The sequence below is a fragment of the Perca fluviatilis genome, chromosome 3 (genome assembly GCF_010015445.1).
Source record: "Perca fluviatilis chromosome 3, GENO_Pfluv_1.0, whole genome shotgun sequence".
Lineage (NCBI taxonomy): Eukaryota > Metazoa > Chordata > Actinopteri > Perciformes > Percidae > Perca > Perca fluviatilis.
The window spans coordinates 9,422,790-9,442,789 of NC_053114.1; the positions used below are offsets into that span (position 1 = coordinate 9,422,790).

Genomic DNA, 20,000 nt, shown 5'->3' on the forward strand with positions numbered 1-20,000 from the left:
CTATTGCCATTCCACCACTGCCACTGCATACCACTGCCACACTGCCTACCACCACCACCACCACACACACCACACCACCACACATACACATACATATATACACATACACACTATACATATACCTACACATATATACACACACATCTCTCCTGTATATACACATACTCTCTCTCACATACATACACATATATATATATATATAGCTATATATATACACACACACACACACACACACATATATATATATATATATATATATATATGATATATATATATATACATATATATATATATATACACACACACATATAAATAATATATATATGTATACACACACACATATATATATACATTCACTATATATATATACACACACATATATATATATATATATAAGAGAGAAGGAGTAGCCCATATATAAAGGGGTATATATATACACACACACACCCATATATACACACAGAGTGAGTGAGAGAGAGTATATATATATAGAGAGAGAGAGAGAGCAGGTGTGTATACACACACATAGGGACTATATACACACATATAGACCCGCCATATATATATGTGTGTGTAGTATATATATATGATATATATATAGTATATATAATGTGTATATGTGTTGTGTGTGTGTGTGAATGTATATGCCAACAATGATGTGTGTATATATTGATGATAATATATGTGTATGATAAATGTGTGTGTAGTGTGTATATATGTGATGTTAATATATATATATATATATATATATAATATACATATATATATATATATATATAGAGACAAAAAAAAAACACACAACACACACACAAAAAATTTCATATATATATATATTAGGGTGGTACGGTTCACAAAACCCACCGGTTCGGTTAGCATCCGGTTTTAGGGTCACTGTTTCCGTTCAGTACGGTTCTTATTTTTCTTTAACACTCCAGAATATACTTCAGCATATAGCTAAAATTAGCATATTGAATGCATGTTGCACAAAAGCGTGCACACAGTGGCAGTTCTATATTGTTTTATTTCATCATAGGTAACGTGAAATCCAAAATGTTCCCACACACCAGACTATACAACTCCGAGCTGGGCATCCTCCAGCTCTGGGCAGCCTCTCTCCCCACTTGACATTTCTGCAGGTGACGTGACGTGACCTGCAGCGGCACCCCACTCCACTTGAGGAGCGGGTCGTCCGGTGTCTCAAAATCTGATGAAAATCTTTTAAACTGACCTTTGTCGATCTGAAATGAAGACAGATTCAGCAACTGCATGGCCTATTTCTCGCTCAAAATGTTTTCAGAAACACATTTCGGTGAACTATTTTAGTACAATATGAGATCGTATTCTGAACGAGCCGCCATGACAGTCTGTTTTGAAATTTGGGACCAGCCAGACCAAGCCAGACCCATGTGACGCAATCGTCCAATCAGCTGCCATGGGTTGCGTTTGTCACGCCCATCCCGCTCGTCATTTCCAGTAACTGTTTTAACATAGGTGTATAAAGTGGGCACTATGGCAGTAAGAGGTTAGTGCACATTAACAGTGTACTGACGAACCGTGCGGTACACACACGCTCCGAACCGAGACTAGCGAACCGAGCGGTTCGGGTGTTTTTTCATGAACCGTACCACCCCTAATATGTATGTGTGTGTGTATATATGTGTATGTATGTGTGTGTGTGTGTGTGTGTGTGTGTGTGTGTAAATATAAAAGTTTTTTGAAGCCATCTAATCCCCCCTTTGTCAGAAATGAGACCGTATGCTGTAATACCTATAAATAACCATTGTTATCATCCATCCATCTGGGCTGGTTTGAATTTTTCGAAATTTCTTTTTTTAAAAAGGTTTATTTAGATAGGGACGGATACAAAAAAACATAGATAAACTTCAACAGTCATCTGATGTATGTATCATAGTGTTTTTAGCCAAAGCTAATTCTCAACACTTGTCCCTAGTAGGGCTTTATCATATGCCAACCATCTCAATGAATTCATTTGATTTCCTAATTTTAACTTGAGATGAGATTTTCAGTACAAACACCGGTAGCGCTAACAGAGACGTAGCTAGCTAACATTATGGATGGCGGATGTTGTGACTAGTGTGCCTGGGTCTGATATTCTCTGTTTCCCGATGCTTCATTAAACTGCTGTTAGCGTCGTAAGCACCCAGCACCGGCTGGGGCAACGGTAACTAGCTATTGCTACACGTCCCGGCTGTGTTGTCAGCTATCATCCCGAATGAAGTCTCTTTGTGTCGGGGGAGTGAGGCAGGCAGCCCGGAGTGTACTAGCTGGCTAAATTAGTATTAGATTAATTGTCTATCCATACAGCTAACATTAACGTTACTAGTGAACTTATTCGTGGTTTAGCGCAGTGCTGCAACCATGGTCAAAACAATCATACTACTAATAACTTTATGAGCGTGTTGAACGAACGGAGGAACAAAAAAGTCAAACTGGGCTAGGGAACTGGGGACAGCGGGACAGAAATGCAGTGGACAGCAGCGAAGACTGATCCCCACCGGCGGCCGAACAGGCCGTCTTGGATCCTCAGGCAGTACGGCGAAGGCAGAGTCCCTCAGATGGCCGAGCAGGACGGTGAAGGTGAAGACCCTCTGGAGACCAGGTAGGATGTTGAAGACTCTCAGGCGGCCGTCGACGAAGGCGAAATCCCTCTGGTGGCCGTCGGTGAAAGCGAAATCCCTCTGGAGGCCAAGCAGGTCATTGAAGACTCTCAGGAGGCCAGCGATGAAGGTGAAACCCCTCTGGCGGCCGTCGTCGAAATCCCTCTGGAGGCCGGCAGCGAAGGCGAGACCCCTCTCGTGGCCGCCGGCGAAGGCGAAACCCCTCTGGAGGCCAAGCAGGTCGTCGAAGACTCTCAGGAAGCCAGCAACAAAGGTGAAACTCCTCTGACGGCCGGCGGCGAAGCAAAATCTCTCTGGCGGCTGGTGGCGAAGGCGAAATCCCTCTGGTGGCCGGCGGCGAAGGCAAGACCCCTTGGACGGCCAGCGGCGAAGGTGAGACCCTTCTGAGGGCCGGGCAGGCGACGGGTCAGCTGGGCTGGAGACAGGCAACGAGTAAGCTGCGCTGTAGACAGGCGACGAGTCAGCTGGGCTGGAGTCTGCCAACAAGGTAACAGGAATTGGCAGGTCAGTCAACAAGGAAACAGGATCAGGAGTTTGTCGGACCACCGACAAAACACGGGGGACAGGAGTCGGCCGGGCCACCGACAAAACACAGGGGGCAGGGGTCGGCCGGGCCACCGACAAAACACGGGGGGCAGGAGTCAGCCGGACCACCGACAAAGTCTCTGGGACGCCTGAGACCGGCAAAGTCTGGAATACTGGTCAGCTCAGGCTCAGGTCCGTTGGTCAGCTCAGGTCCGACGAGAGGTTGATGCAGGGAATGGCGCTGGGAGACATGTTTTCGCTTACTCCGTCTACGGCCTCCACGATTCCCAGAGAATAAAGCCAGGCGGGTCCCCTCAAAAGACTGCTTGCTGTTGGGGGTGCCCGCTAGACAGGTAGTAGTAGAGCATACAGAAAAAAGTTCTGGGGAAGGAGGCAAGGCTGGGTCAGGAGCAGGGAACCTGTAGCTATGAAGCTAGTAAGCCGAGAAACAGGCAGGCTGGTGGGTGAGCCATTAAGCTCTCGAAGACTGACCGGCTTGGAGACAGGAGGGCTGGTAAGCTGAGGCCCTGGAGGGCAAACAGGCCTGGAGACAGGGAAGCCAAACTCTCTTTCAGTAGCCTGCCAGCGAGCCTCCATGATGCGCCTAGCCAGGGCAGGGTCCTCCTCATTCAGACCGCGAAAAAAGTCAATCATGAATTCACCCGAGAGGCTCGAACACCACTGGGTCCATTTGAGGTCGGTTCATTCTGTCACAAGTTGCAGGGAATGGATGGCCCAAATGCAGACAGCAGGAAGTACATACCAAAAGAGTCCATTTCAGGTGACCTCATGAAGCTCATTGAGAGCACACCAGGGGTTTGCAGCACTATCAAAAAAGCAAAGGGTGGCTATTTTGAGGAATGAGTTATTTCACACTTTTTTGTTAAGTACATAATTCCACATGTGTTCATTCATAGTTTTGATGCCTTCAGTGAGAATCTACAATGTAAATGGTCATGAAAATAAAGGAAACGCATTGAATGAGAAGGTGTGTCCAAACTTTTGGCCTGTACTGTATGATTTACAATTTCTAATCTCTCAACCATAGCATCTGGGTGCCCGTGTTTTGACAGAAGTTACGAGTAACTACCTAGATGGTGAAAGGTTAGATGATGCCACTGACGGCCGACTAAATGAAACGTGATGTGTCTGAAAACAAATAACCGATTTCTCAGGGTTTGCCATTTGATGGAAACATTTGGGATGGTGTAACTACAAAACTCAAAAAATATATATAACATAGGTATGGTCGTTTTTAGACATTTTAATGCAGAAAAGTTACATATTTACCTTTTCATAGTGTCATTTTCCCAGTGAAAATTACCAAGATTATGAATTTGTATTGCAGGTGTGTAGTTGTATGAGATAATCTGCATCTTGTGTATATTTAATTTATAATAGGAGTACCACCCAAAGGTTGTCAAGCAGGAGAGTATTTAAGGCAGACTCAGGTTGGGTTTGGAAAGGGTGATTAGTACATCATCTGCGTGAAGGCAGGTCTTAAATTCTGAGCGAGAATGTATGACACATTTTGCCAGACTGCATCATTAATTTTGTGTATGGCTCTTTCATCTTGTTGTCTTATCCCCCAAGCTAATAATTTTTTAGCTCTTGGTCCGTTATATAATACTGTTTTGTAAATTTAGCTTTCATCTCCTCTTTTGTTCAAGTCCTGTTTAGTCAATTTTATCTGAGCTAATAATTGGGGGTCATCAAATTCCATATGTTTGAGCTCTTGGTTTTTAAGTTTATGTAATAAGTCCTTTAGTCGTTTCTGTTTCTCCTTTTTTTGATTGAGACCGCATAACTTTTCCCCTGAGTAGTGCTTTGGCTGCATCCCATACATTAGGCTACTTAGCGATACCATGTCATTGTCATTGTGGTCTAGATAATCATTAAATTCCTTTTCTATATATTTTTTAAATGAGGGGTCATTTAATAAGCTGGTGTTAAGCCTCCATGTTGTATTCTTAACTTCAGTGTCCAGATGTAGGGACAAATATACACCTGCATGGTCTGATATGTCTTTAACCCCTATTTCACATTTAATTATTCTATGTCTGTCAGAGTTAAGTATGAAAAAGTAGTCTATTCTCGAATGTACCCTGTGTGGATGGGAGAAAAAGGTAAACTGTAAACTGTCTCTCCGCTGGGTGGATTTCCCTCCAGTAGTGTTAATTTCGTCAGACGAGACGAGACTAAATATGTTCGTCAACAACCTTTTTTTCCATGACTAAGAAGAGACGATGACGAGACTGCGCCAATGTCCAAAAACGCTGACTAAGACAAAATTAACATACATTATTGTTGACCAAAAAAGACGAGACTAAAAGTTAAAGGGGTGATAGAATGCAAAACCGATTTTACCCTGTCATAGTTGAATAACGACAGTTCGGTGGGTAAATAGGACATACATAGAAGCTCAAAGTCCCACTGACACCCCTTTACTATGAAAATCTCATATTTTGAAACTGCCGCTGACAACGGGCGAATCCCAACAAAGCTGAGTTGCTTACGCAAGCATCTCAAAATCCGGAACCTTAAGAGAACAGTCACGCCCCAATATTTACATAGGCTACACAACTGACCTGAGATCAGGTAGTCTTCTGAATCTAGCTAGGTCACGCAGATCTCTGCTATTCCATTACAAAATTCACTTCTGAAACTTTTTTATGCGAGAAATCAACCATATAAAGCTCAAATATGGGCCGCTTTACGAAAAAGGATGGCTAATTGCAAATTTTCTCCGACTGTGTGTCGGAGTTTAGTGCCGGTGTTGGTGCTGCCTGGGTTGCTACATCGCCACCCTGACCGCAGTGTCAGCGAGCTTGTTACGCCCGCAATCTTTTACCGCAGCCCGCAGGTTCCAGTAAATCTTATAATGGGTATGTGTGTTGAGTTATTTAAACAAACAATCGGGGAAATAAAGCCTCTTGTCCGCGAGTCTCATTGATAGAGCCGCGGTGAGATGGAGTCCATCAATGAAAGCTAGCTAGCCTCCTCCTAACTCTGACATTCACAAAAATACATTCAATTGATAGCCGAAATCGGACAAGTGTTAGCTAAGCTTTGTAAGACCTTGAGGAACCTGTAATATTCATGCCGTGACGAAATTAAAACTGTAAATATACTTTAGTTATGCGAAAGTGAGCAAGCTGCGATATTTCCCCATTGTGATGAATGGGACATATAGCAAGCAGCTGCTCGTCCTACAAAGACGCCTCACGTTCATAAAAATGCCTTAAAATCAAAGTGGCGTGACGAAATTCAAACCGTAAATATATTATAGTTATGCCGGCAGCTGGCCGCGGAGCCCCGTAGTGCAGTATCCACAAAGGGTGACTTTGCCCTGAGTATGGAGCCCAGCAGGCTGCCGCTTTCTCGTCAGACTGTGTGGAGCTCCTAAAGTCCGACACGTCTTACCAAATTTGCAATTAGCCATCAAATTTTGTAAAACGGCCCATATTTCAGCTTTATATAGTTGATTTCTCGCTTAAAAAAGTCTCAGAAGTGAATTTGGTAATGAAACATTGCAGTGTCTGGAATATGAGATTCTGTCGCTTCTCTAATGTATGTGTATTGGGGATTCGCTCAACCAATCAGCGCGCAGCTCATCTAAATATTCATGACCATACCATATTTGGAAGAAAAGCTCTTGTTACAAATAGGGCCAAAACACAGGGATGCATAAGGGCCAATAAAATATCAACCAGGCCATTTTCAGCCCAACCAATGTTACATACCCCATTAGGAGACCATAAGGAACAGTGTGAAATACCATATATAATCATTCTATCACCCCTTTAACTTTTACTAAAAGTAAAAATAAAAACTAAGATAAAATCTCTCTTCATTTTCGTCTACAATTGCCTCTACTTTTTCATCATGCGATAGAATATTCAGCTACCGAGACCCGGTGCTACGGCACCGACAGGTGCCTTAACGACCGTTATCTACCGGACCGAATAGCCTGCGCTTCTCTCTGATGCTCCTAAACGGACGTTATAATCAACCGAAACATCGCTGCACGGGACGCCAGTTAACACTACACTTGGCAGCAGGTAACGTTAGCATACCGTTAGCTAGCAGTTTAATGCTGACAGCTAAATGGTGTAAAAGTTTGTCTCTATTTCACTGTGTAGGATTCCAACACGAGACGTACGACAGTCTGCAGCTGCCATTGTCTGAAAAACAACACATATGTTGCGTTCACTTGAAATACGCCTCGCCAGTTTCGTGAGCACTGCATTTATTTTATTGTAAAATATCCTTTTCCACCTGCAGTGGTTGTTTTTGTCGTTTAACAGGAATTTACTGGTGAAATAAGGAAGAGGCTCAATATTTATATAACTTTATATAATTTATTTATTTTTATAACTATTTGACTGAAATGGTTATCAGAAATAATTTATTTAAAAAAAGACTAAAATGTTTTGACTAAAACTTGACTAAAATGGCGAGACTTTTAGTCGACTAAAACTTGACAAAGATACCTTGAGTTCTCTTTTGACTAAAACTAGACTAAATAGGCGAGACTTTTAGTCGACTAAAACTTGACTAACAAAAATTTTTGGCACAAGACTAAGACTAAGACTAAATTATAAAATAGGTGACAAAATTAGCACTACCCTCCAGATATCCATCATACCTGCTTCAAGAAGAAGTTTTCTGACCATACTGGTCTCTGGATTTACTGTCCTTGTTAGGATTGTAGAATCGAGAGAGGGTTGTAATTGTATATTCCAGTCAGCACCGCAAATGAGGATTCCTGAAGTCTCTTCAGCAATTATATCAAATATTTTTTTGATAAGTATTTTATCGTTACCTGGAGGTCTATAAACGTTTAATATTGTCTCTGGTTTATGCTCGATGTGTCCCTTCACTAAGATATATCGTCCCTCCGTATCTGTTATCTGTTTTGAGAGGTGGAATGTTACATTATTTGAGATACCTTCTACACCCACGACTGCACCCCTGCTCACCACGGCAACACCTTTGTCAAATTCACTGATGACACCACGGTAGTGGGGCTCATCTCGAGGGGGGATGAGTCCAACTACAGAGACGAGGTGGAGCGATTGGCAGGGTGGTGCAGAGTAAACAACTTGCTCCTCAACACTTCAAAGACAAAGGAGCTAATCGTGGACTTCAGGAGGAAGAAAACTGATATCCAGCCGCTGCTCATAGGCGGGACCTGTGTAGAGAGGGTTTTTGACTTCCGCTTCCTGGGAGTCAACATCATGGAGGACCTGACCTGGGCGCCCGCACCACTGAGCTAGTGAAGAAGGCCCAGCAGAGACTCTACTTTCTGAGAGTTCTCAGGAGGAACAACATCCCTCAAAAACTGCTGGTGTCCTATCGCTGCTCAATTGAGAGCATCATGTCATACTGTCTCTGTGTGTGGTTTTCAAGCTGCACTGTGGCACAGAGGAAAAAGCTCCAGGGGGTCATAAAGGCAGCACAGAAAATCATTGGCTGCCCTCTCCCCTCCCTGGAAGAGCTTCACAGCTGCCGCTGCCTCAAAAAGGCCAAAACCATCCTACAGGACTCATCACACCCCGGTCACACACTGTTTGAACTACTGCCGTCAGGCAGGAGATACAGGTCAATGAAATCGAGAACAAACAGACTACCAAACAGTTTTTATCCAACAGCCGTAAGTGTGTTGAATAATGCTGCTAAACTATAGTTCCCACCACTGATCTATCTCAATAGGGCTATGTGCAATTTATACACTAGGTCTCCAGGTGAAGAGCCCCTCCTGGTGCACACTGACATCCTCATACGAGTCCTATCAGAACTCACAATTAGCGGGTTTAGTAACGTTACAGTTTCCATCTCCTGTTGTATGTCGGCCGGTGACGTTTCCTCATCGGTTTCGGTCGTCAGAACACCCCTCTTCATCAGGTCCTCCGTTGCCTCCTTTGCGTTGTATATTGTTCATAGAAGACTCAGAGTTATGTGGGTGCCGGAGTCTGGAACCGGAGTCCCTTTTTGTTTTAGCACCTTCCTCAGCAGGGCGTATTCTTTTCTTTTCTTCATAATTTCAGCAGGGTAGTCGTGGTCGAAGTAAACTATTTTCCCATTGAGATTTACAGATTTCTTTCTCCATGCGGTATTCAGTACCAGTTCTTTAGTTCTGTAGGCGAGGAAGGCTGCGATCATGGATCTCGGGGGAGCTTGCGGTGGGGGTCTCGGTCCAAGTGATCGGGGGCAGCGTTGTATTTTTAGATCAATGTCCGAGAGTGATAGTTCGGACTTGATAAAATTCTCCAGAAATTCACATGCGTTGTTCCCCTCCTTCCCCTCGGGGATTCCAATTATGCTGAGATTGTTTCTGCGAGAATGTGCTTCCAAATCTGTTAAGTTATTCTGAACGCGTTCTAGTTCTTGCAAAGTTTGGAGAAGCACGTCCTTAGCGTTCCATTCCACTCTTCGACCTCCGCCACTCTTTTCTCCACTTCTTCCGTCCTGGCCTTTGTATTTTTCAGGTCCACCCCGATCTCATTCAGCTTTTGGTTCACTTCATCTTTAAAGGACACAATCTCTTCCTTCATGTCTCGTTTAATTGTTTCGCACAGGGTGTTTAGTTCCTTCTTCATGTCCGTTTGTCCTACCTTTATTTCGGCATGGATGGCAGTTATGCTAGCTTGAAGGGCGTCCATGCCTGCGTGCTGTTCACCCGTGCTGACAGCTTCATCAGCTTCTCCCGTCGCCATTTTCGTTTTTTTTCTTGCTATTTTGACTTACTGTGGTCTTAGCTTTCATTATATTGTATTTCCCCATAAGATTCTTGATTTAATGTCTGCATAAAGTGTTCTAAAATGGGGGAAATGTTGGGCCTTTCTGGGAGCTCACCGATTATGCTGCTGCTCGCTTTGCTGCCATACCCGGAAGTCCTCCCTAGGCCGTTTTTCAAATTGCAACGCGATTTCATTTTTTATCTCAACCAGTTTTAATCTTTACACATTAATATAAATTTTTAAGTGATTCTTCAATGCATTGTTACATCCCTAGTAACTGCTGGTTACATTATATTTAAACACTATTATACTACCATACACCTAGCTACTAAAATTCTTTTGGGAATGATCACACTTTAATCTTGTGCATGTTTCTGTTTATATGAACAGACTGGGCTCATCCAGCTCGGGGAGGTCAGCCTATTCATTCAGCCGGTGGGTGAAAGTGGCCCCTCCCAGTCGTTCTCCGGACTAAAACACCGGCTGCTGCGAAACAGACGCTGTGCCAAGACCAGCTCTGCTCCAGATGTTGACCAGCCGAACTACTGTGGGACTGTACAAGGTGAGTGACTCAGAGACTGGATGGCTCAGGATATGGGATTATTGTCACAGTGACTGACAGGTTTGCTGATACGGTTACAAAAGAGACGTCTTTATGGTAGTAGGCTAAAACCTATGGCTAAAACAGTGTTAGAAAATCCAGCTTCAACTAAATATCTCTTAATACCTTTTCAGTGTAATAAGATAAATAATAAAGACACTGAAACATATGTGCCAGCTTTGCACACAGTGCACTCCGCCTCCCACTTGTCCGGTCCTGACCGGGACGGTACGTGGGACATTTGTTTTGCATGAGAGTGACAGCGAGCGAGTACGACTCTAGAGTCATAGTGAGAGAAACAAAGTGTGTTTTCTGACCATGGTGGGAAATCTTTAGCAGGAAACGCTTTGGCATTTTGTGTGCAATGCTGCTCTGCTGTCCACTCTGGTCCCTGTGTCTGTGCGCGTCGCAGAGCTGCCCACAAGGCAGCCTCTTGGGAATTACGTTTCATAACAAAGTACCGTAGTATTGTGTGCAGAGCGCCAGTCAATTTAAGTACACGCTTAATGGTCCCATGAAAAACAATTCAATTCAATTCAATTCAATTTTATTTATAGTATCAAATCATAACATAAGTTATCTCGAGACACTTTACAGATAGAGTAGGTCTAGACCACACTCTATAATTTACAAAGCCCCAACAATTCCAACAATTCCAGTAATTCCCTCAAGAGCAAGCAGTGCGACAGTGGCGAGGAAAAACTCCCTCTTGGGAAGAAACCTCGGACAGACGAGCCGGTTGGGGGTGTGATGAACAGTGGCGATAGTAGTCACATTAATAATGGAACAGTGACTGGATGTAGCGGGAAGCTGCAGGGTTCAGCAGGACGCAGCATGACATTGCAGGGCATCGCTGAGCTCAGCAGGGAGTGCAGCAGGACCACGGCGACAGCTGCAACCAGGGTCTTGGTGCCAACGTTCTCCAAGGAAATACGCTGGGGGAAAAAAAAGCATAAGGACTCCGGGGAGTAAACTCCCCAGAAGCTAGGATTAGTAACAAGCATTTCTGGGACGGGCTGCACACAAATAGTAATAGTAATAGTAACAGTAATAGAAACAGTAATAGAAAGGGAGAGGAGAGAGCAGCTCAGTGTGTCAAAGGAAGGAAGTCCCCCGGCAGTCTAGGACTATAACAGCGTAACTATAACAGGTAACTAAGAGAGACAGGTCATAAGGAGAGGTAGCTTTTTCGGGCTTAGAACTCTCCCCCTGCCGGATCTGGCTTGGCTGGCCTGCCTCCCTCTACTTTGTTATGTATTATTAATCTAACAATTATGAAGAGAAGCAGTTGGGCCAGTTAGGTGAACACTGCAACTCCTCACTCCCTAACTATAAGCTTTATCAAATAGGAGAGTTTTAAGTTCATTCTTGAATGAGGTGACAGTTTCTGCCCCCCGAACCCAGATCGGGAGCTGGTTCCATAGGAGAGGAGCCTGATAACTGAAGGCTCTAGCTCCCATTCTACTTTTAGAGACTCTAGGTACCACCAGTAACTCTGCATTCTGGGAGCGCAGTGTTCTAGTGGGACAATAGGGTATTAGGAGCTCTTCTAGATATGATGGTGCTAGACCATTTAGAGCTTTGTAGGTCAAGAGAAGGACTTTAAACTCAATCCTGGATTCAACAGGAAGCCAATGCAGAGAAGCTAATACAGGAGAAATATGATCTCTTTTCTTAGTTCTTGTGAGAACAACGCTGCAGCATTCTGGATCAGCTGGAGAGTCTTAAGAGACTTATTTGAGCAACCTGACAGTAGGGAATTACAATAGTCCAGCCTGGAAGTAACAAATGCATGGACTAGTTTTTCAGCGTCGTTTTGAGACAGGATATTCCTAATTTTGGCAATGTTACGAAGATGAAAAAAAGGCTGTTCTTGAGGTTTGTTTTAGATTGGCATTAAAGGATATATCCTGATCAAAGATAACTCCTAAATTTCTAACAGTGGTGCTGGAGGCCAGGGCAACACCATCCAGAGTAGCTATATCTCTAGATAATGAAGTTCGGAGGTGTTTAGGGCCCAGCACAATAACTTCAGTTTTGTTAGGGTTTAACATCAGAAAATTATAGGTCATCCAGGATTTTATATCCTTAATGCACTCTTGAAATTTTGCTAGCTGACTGGTTTCGTCTGGTTTGATTGACAAGTATAATTGGGTGTCATCCGCATAACAGTGAAAGTTAATTGAGTGTTTTCTAATAATATTGCCTAGAGGAAGCATATATAAGGAGAATAGAATTGGTCCAAGCACTGAGCCTTGAGGAACCCCATGGCTAACTTTAGCGTACTTGGAGGATTTATCATTAACATTCACAAATTGAGATCGATCAGAGAAATAGGACCTAAACCAACTCAGAGCAATTCCTTTAATGCCAACCAAGTGTTCCAATCTCTGTAACAGGATTGAATGGTCAATTGTGTCAAATGCAGCACTAAGATCTAGTAAAACAAGAATGGAGACAAGACCTTTGTCTGCAGCAGTTAAAAGGTCGTTAGTAATTTTCAAAAACAGACATGTTTATGAATTTATAACCCCCCCGCCCCGGACAGTAGGTAAAAAGTGGACATGTCCGGGCAAAAGAGGATGTTTGGTCACCCTAGCTAACAGGCTAATGGCTTATTAGCTAGCCAAACACCGAGCGGTAACATCTGCAAAGATTGGCTCTGTGAGCGCATTAATCTGCTCGGTGTGTGTCCTATAACAAACAGAGCGAGCAGCCGCCGGACTCTAACATCTGTTGATCCGTGCAGGACTTCGCTGTGAGCGGACTGTTTAGAGACGATGTGACCGGCAGGTAAAGTCAAAGGTTCGTTGCTACTGTAGCAGAGCTGCAAGTAAATGCTGAACTGAGCTGTGTGTTTTCAGTGTGAAAAACTGCTGCAGGTATTCATGCATGACTGTTGTTGGTGATTTACAGAGGTGGAAGACTTCAGATCATGTATTGCAGTAAAAGTAGAAAAAACAGTGTTGTAAAGGTATTGGATTATATTATGATAAATTGTATTAAATATGACTGATAATTTAAATAAAATGTTTTATTTAATTCAAGTAGCCTACTTGTACATAATTATTTTCTAGGGTTTAAAATGTATACAGATTTGACATTTTCCCCTCATACTTTGGGAATGGGTACGAAGTTGGCATTGAATTTCATTTGAAATGGTATTTAAAAGGTCTTAAAAAGCCTTGAATTTAAGTTTGAGGATCCTGGGTTTACCCTGTATATTGTTCGTGTTTGTTTGTTAAACGTGACTTTTTCATTGTAGCCTAGGCTGTACAAACCATCAGGAAAAAGAATTATAGGAATCGTATAGTAGGCCAATTTTGGAACAATATTATAGTAATCTTATAGAAATAGGCTACTATAGGCCTAATATTTTGGGACATACTATAAAAGTATTACAGTATTTTGGAGACTATTATAAGACTGTAGGCTACTGTAGGAACATTATGGAGGGTAAGGTTATTATAGAGATCATAAGTAACCTGGGCTATGACTAATGACTAGGTCCTAGGACCAGGTGAAGTGATTGGTAAGCATGTGAACTAAACGATACACTATAGTTGCCCAACCAGCCAAAATGACATCAAAGACAGCGTTAATAGCAAAAATTTTCTGCGTGGGTGCCGCCGTGTTCATGAACTAGAACTTCAACAATAAATCAGTAGGTTGCTACTCAAAAACGTTTTTCAAGGTTGGCAGGTCTGTATCTCCAAAACAGTTCATCCGATCTACTTCACACTTGGTGGGTGTATTGCTGAGGACGCAAGTTTGCAGTGTTGAAGTTGGTGCAATTTGACACAATGCGTCCAATATGAATAAACTTTCTATAAACAACTGCAGCGGCAGGGGCTGGGCTTCAGGGCTCTTAGAACTGAGTCGAGCATGTCTCTGCTGCTGTTCTCTGAAAGCGAGCAACGAATGCGTCTATTTGGAAATGAATACCTCAGCTAAGTGTATATCTCTGGTGTCCCTGACCGGCAGTAGCCGCGACTTGGGTGTGTTTTTTCAGAAGAATTAGTGATGTGGTGGCCCCAGTCAAGCTTCGTCTTGCTCTACTTTTCACCCTTTCTCTTATCTAGATCAACGGAAGAACATTTCCAGGATAATTGCCAGACATCGGTGTGTGTGTGTGTGTGTGTGTGTGTGTGTTGCCGTTTTCAAACTGCGTTCCCTTTGGGAAACAACAACAACAACCTTCAAGCTAGCAAGCTACACACTGAAAATGGCTGGTTTTGGATCGTGCAACAAGGCAGCCCTCCTTGGTTCTGGATTGTAAAGATTTACAAAGAATATGTTTAGGGCATTTCCTCTATAACTGGGACGTTTTGGGACCGATTGCTGTGGAGGAAGTATATACGGTGATACACTGGTAAGAGCAAATGAGGTTCAACCATGTAGCCAGCAGCTAATTTAAATCTGCCAAGTAACCAGTAACATTTCTCTGTCAGGTAAATATAGTAGTACACTGTTTTCCTCTAAAGTACAAGAACACAGTAAGTCGGTAGTATACAGTTGAGTTGCATATTTTTAAAGTGCTCTGGGGGCCTTCTGTTAGTTAATCCTGGGTACAATGAGTTAGGATAGTAACAAAATTCAATATTTTTCATATCTAAACATCTTACTAAATCTATAGCTGTCTGGGCTGTTCTGAACAGGCTTTTTTTTTAATGTGGACTGCTCTAGTTATGATAAATGTGATGAATAGTGCTCTTTTTTTAACTCACTATCATTATCCTCATTCATATTTAAGACACTATAAATTAAGCTTAGCGCAAGTTCATTCTGGAAGACTTCTATGCTTCACATTTCTCTCTCTCTCCCAACTTAATCAGCTGCATGGTCATCAGCTGACTGGCCGTTCACTCTTTCAGTTAAACCAACCACATTTTGCCACAATCTTGAACTTTCGCGTTGTTGCATTTAAACTTTACATCTGTTCTACTCTCTGCTGCTGTCGGTTGTCATTTCAGGCCAATTTGATGCGACCCTCCTCTCTCCCCATTCAGCTCCAGTTCTCATCATTCCCCGCCCAGGGTTCCTCCATCAGAAGTCCCACTCCACATTACATCCATTCAGATCTACAGGCTTTTCCTTTATCCATTCACCACCTCCACCAGTGACTCCATTGGGGGGATATTGCTATGTATATCAACAGCCTCTATACCAATTATAATTTAACATTACGATGGAGTCTAATAGCCAAAGACTCTAACAAATCAACCTATCATGCACCATGTCAATTAAACCTATTTCACCCTTAAATTAAGTTTCTTTTGATTGAAATTATTTTCAGCTACAAAAAAGCCTGAAAAGTCAGGAAGTTAGAACGGAGGTTGCTAGGGAGATGATACACCGTCTCGTCGCATTGGTGAGCCTGGCAGGTTTCAGAACGTTGCACCCGGCAAGTTTCAACTTGTCTGTTGGCAAATCTTTGGTCTGAATTGGGCTTTACTCTCACATCAGGGACCCTGAAACATCTTCCAAATCCCTGCAGTGATGTGCTCGCAGTGAGCTGTGTGAATAACCTACTGCCCGCATTTCTTCCCCCCGGCTGAAATGTGCCAGTTGAACATCTAAGGGAAGAAGTGCTAATAAATCTGATGTTTGAGAGCAGCATTTACTGCGATCTGATATGCTTTGATGTTCATTCAGCTCTAGTGTGTTGTAAGAGCGGCTGTGTGGAATGCAGATGTTTCCTTATTTAATGTGTATCTCCTTTTGCCAAAGGTCTTGTTGGAACCTGCTGAGCCCCTTGCTGTTGGCGCTATCAAACACAGAGCAAACCCCTCTTTGCTCTTTTACACTGATAATGTGCATATTTTTCTAACCCTTGGTCTCTCTTTGCCATGAATATAGATCATTGTAGTAAGGGGAATTCACAATGAGGAATTACATTTTTTTTCCAGTGTTTTTGGACTATGGCAGTTTTTGTAGCGTTGAACACACCTGAACACAGGATCCCAGTGCAAAGATCTAATGACTGGCTCTGGAAGTCATGGAAAAGTTTAAATAATTGCAAATTGGAGTAATAGTTATTCCAATATATCTGTGAGCAGAGAGCTGTTCTGGGAGTGCAATCAATGAGTGAAGCCAAATAACCACACATCCAGAATCACACAGCCAGAAGCCTGAATTAAAAGTCTGCTTGCTCTACAAACATTAGATATCTGTTTTAGTTTTACAAACATTTCTCGGGGTCAGAGCCTAGTTGGAGACAGAAATAACCGAAAGGTAAAGGAGAAGTTAGTTGGCAGGAGAAACCTGTTCATTCAGATCCACACATCACATTGTGATTGGACATCAGCTGGGTGTCAATTCAATATGAACAATGTGACCTAATTTTCATAAATAAATGACTTTAGTTGCGATTAAGCCATCTTTAATTCAGTGTGCCGATGTGCTGCAATAGCAGCAATCGGCACAATGACTATTGTTTCTCATACTTATTATTATTATTATTATTAATATTATTATTATTCCGCCCGTTTTTTGTCCCGCTAAGGCTCTCGAAGCATTGCCAACACGCGCACACACATGACATCATCACGTGGGTATCGCTCGGGAATGGTGTGCTATGTGTTTTCTAAGAGATTTGCCGCACGGTTTTCACGAAATCGGCAAAAAACGGCGCAAAATTGTCCCATAGACTTGAATGGGAAATCGTCGGGAAATCGCTTAACATCGCTCAAAACAAGCCCCGTTTGGGACAATGCTGTATCGCCATACTTTAATGTAGAAAAAAAATGTAAAGTTTAAACCGAAGACAAGATTTTGGTGTTTATTGGGCTGAATGGGCATTCGCATATCGAGCACGGTCTCTACGAAATCACAGTTTACGTTTTGTCGTCTTTTCAGACCGTTTCAGATTTTCCAATGTGTGTGTATGGGGCCGGAATGTTGAGAGTTAGAGTGGGAGTCAGAGTGGGGAGCTGAAGTACGATTCTCGGAAATTTTTCCAAACAAATTGGTCTACCTGCTACAGTTTTCACTCTTCATACATCATACTTGGTCAAAATGTAGGAAATTTTGTGGCGGTTGCAGACATGTGACTATGGAATCCACCGGACGTACACTTTTTGCTCTAGACACTCCAACTGCCGGTAGAAACAGTGGAGTTGACGTACGATTCGCTGAAATGTTTTCCAAAGAAATTGCTCTGTCCCGTACAGTTTTCGCCCTACATACATCATAGTTGGTCAAAATGTAGGAAATCTTGTCCCGGTCGCAGACATGTGACTATGGAATCCACCGGACCTTTACTTTTTGTTATTTTGAAACCAACTGCCGATAGAAACTCTAAAAAAAATTAAGCTGCAGTACTTCTTCAGACCGGCTGAGATTTTCCATTGTGTGTGTATGGGGAGAGAATGTTGACAGCTAGAGGGTGAAGCTGCATTATGATTCTCTGAAAGTTTTCCAAACAAATTCCTGTCTACCCTACAGTTTTCATTCTTTATACACCATAGTTGGTCAAAATGTAGGAAATTTTGTGCCGGTCGTAGACATGTAACTATGAAATCCATCGGACGTAAACTTTTGGCTGTCTACATACCAACTGCCGACAGAAACTGAAAAAAATCATCTGAAGGATGCAGATGGTTCCCTGTCTGTTACCTGCTCTGTGTCCCATATATTTGACACCACAAACATAAAAACCACATCAATGCGTTCGCCAGACTTTTATCTTTCTGGTGATCATAATATTTTGCCGTTTGGACCCACGGTTTTTGAATTACAGAAGAAACCTAAGAGGATTAATTATCATTACATGGATGTGTTTGACCCATGGAAGACATTGTCTCCCCCTCTCGACCCCTGCACTGTGGAAATCACCATAGCAACAAGTTCTGACACAGTCACATTCCATCATGGAGACTTCTGGAAGGGAGGAAGGGAGAGAGGGAGGGAGGAAGGGAGAAAGGAAGGAAGGAAGGAAGGAAGGAAGGAAGGAAGGGAGGCAGGGAGGGAGGGAGGAAGGGAGAGAGGAAGGAAGGAAGGAAGGAAGGAAGGAAGGGAGGCAGGGAGGGAGGGAGGAAGGGAGAGAGGAAGGGAGGAAGGGAAGGAGGGATAGAGAGGGAGGGAAAGAGGAAGAGAGAGAGAGAGAGAGAGAGAGGGAGTGAAAGAGGGAGGGACGCACACACACACATTCTCTCTCACACACACACACACACACACACTCATACACAGTCACACACACACACTCACTCACACATAAAAAAACACACACAAACACACACACACACAAACATACACACAAACACACACACACACACACACACACACACACACACACACACACTCACTCACACATAAAAAACACACACAAACACACACATACATACATACACTCACACACACACACACACATACACACACACACACACACACAAATACACACACACACACAGACACATACACACAAACACACACATACACACACACATACACACACACACAAAACCTACCAGACGCCATCTAAATAATCAGTAATTTAAGCATCCTAAACCCACCAGACTCCATGTAAATCAACAGTCATTTAAGCATCGTGAAACACACTACAGTAAGAGTCAACAGACACCAAATAAAGCTATGAAAAGTCGTTATTGGTCTTCTCTACACTTTTCCAACCATCACAACTCTAATCTTGGTTGAAATAAACACATAGTTTACTGATTTACATGTGAAAATGTATGTTGGCTGTATACATGCTAAAAGTACTATTTTTTGAATGGAGTCTGGTGTGTTTAGCGCTAGCTACTTCATACCTTCTTCACACACACACACACACACACACACACACACACACACACACACACACACACACACACACACACACACACACACACACACACTCTTTCTCACACACACACACACACACACACACACACAGACTCTTTCTCATACACACACACACACACACACATACACACACACACACACACACACACATGACATCCTGTCAAATATACATCTCACTCCTCGAACACACACACACATACATACATACACACACACACACACACACACACATACATACATACACACACACACATACACACATACATACACACACAAACACACACACACACATACACACATACATACACACACAAACACACACACACGCACATACATACACACAAACACACCACACACACACAAAACCCACCAGACTCCATGTAAATAATCAGTAATTTAAGCATGCTAAACCCACCAAATTCCATGTAAATAAACAGTCATTTAAGCATTCTAAAACACACTACATTAAAAGTCGACAGAAACAAAATAAAACTATAAAAAGCCGTTTTTGGTCTTCTCTACACTTTTCCAACCATCACAACTCTAGTGTTGGTGAAATAAACACATAGGTTACCGATTTACATGTGAAAATATGTTGGCTCTATTCACGCTATAAGCACTATTTTTTTAATGGAGTCTGGTGTGTTTAGCGCTAGCTACTTAATAGCTGTTTCTGGTAAACCGGTCTTA

At 42.7% G+C, this 20,000-nt stretch overlaps 1 protein-coding gene across 1 annotated transcript in view; it reads left to right on the forward strand.

Moving 5' to 3' along the window:
• adamts17 (ADAM metallopeptidase with thrombospondin type 1 motif, 17) overlaps nt 1–20,000 on the forward strand; it is a 213,355-nt gene that overhangs the window by 31,682 nt on the left and 161,673 nt on the right. Inside the window, exon 3 of the mRNA XM_039795147.1 lies at nt 10,298–10,469. Coding sequence (XP_039651081.1) covers nt 10,298–10,469 — 172 coding nt within the window. The remainder of the gene's footprint in view (nt 1–10,297; nt 10,470–20,000) is intronic.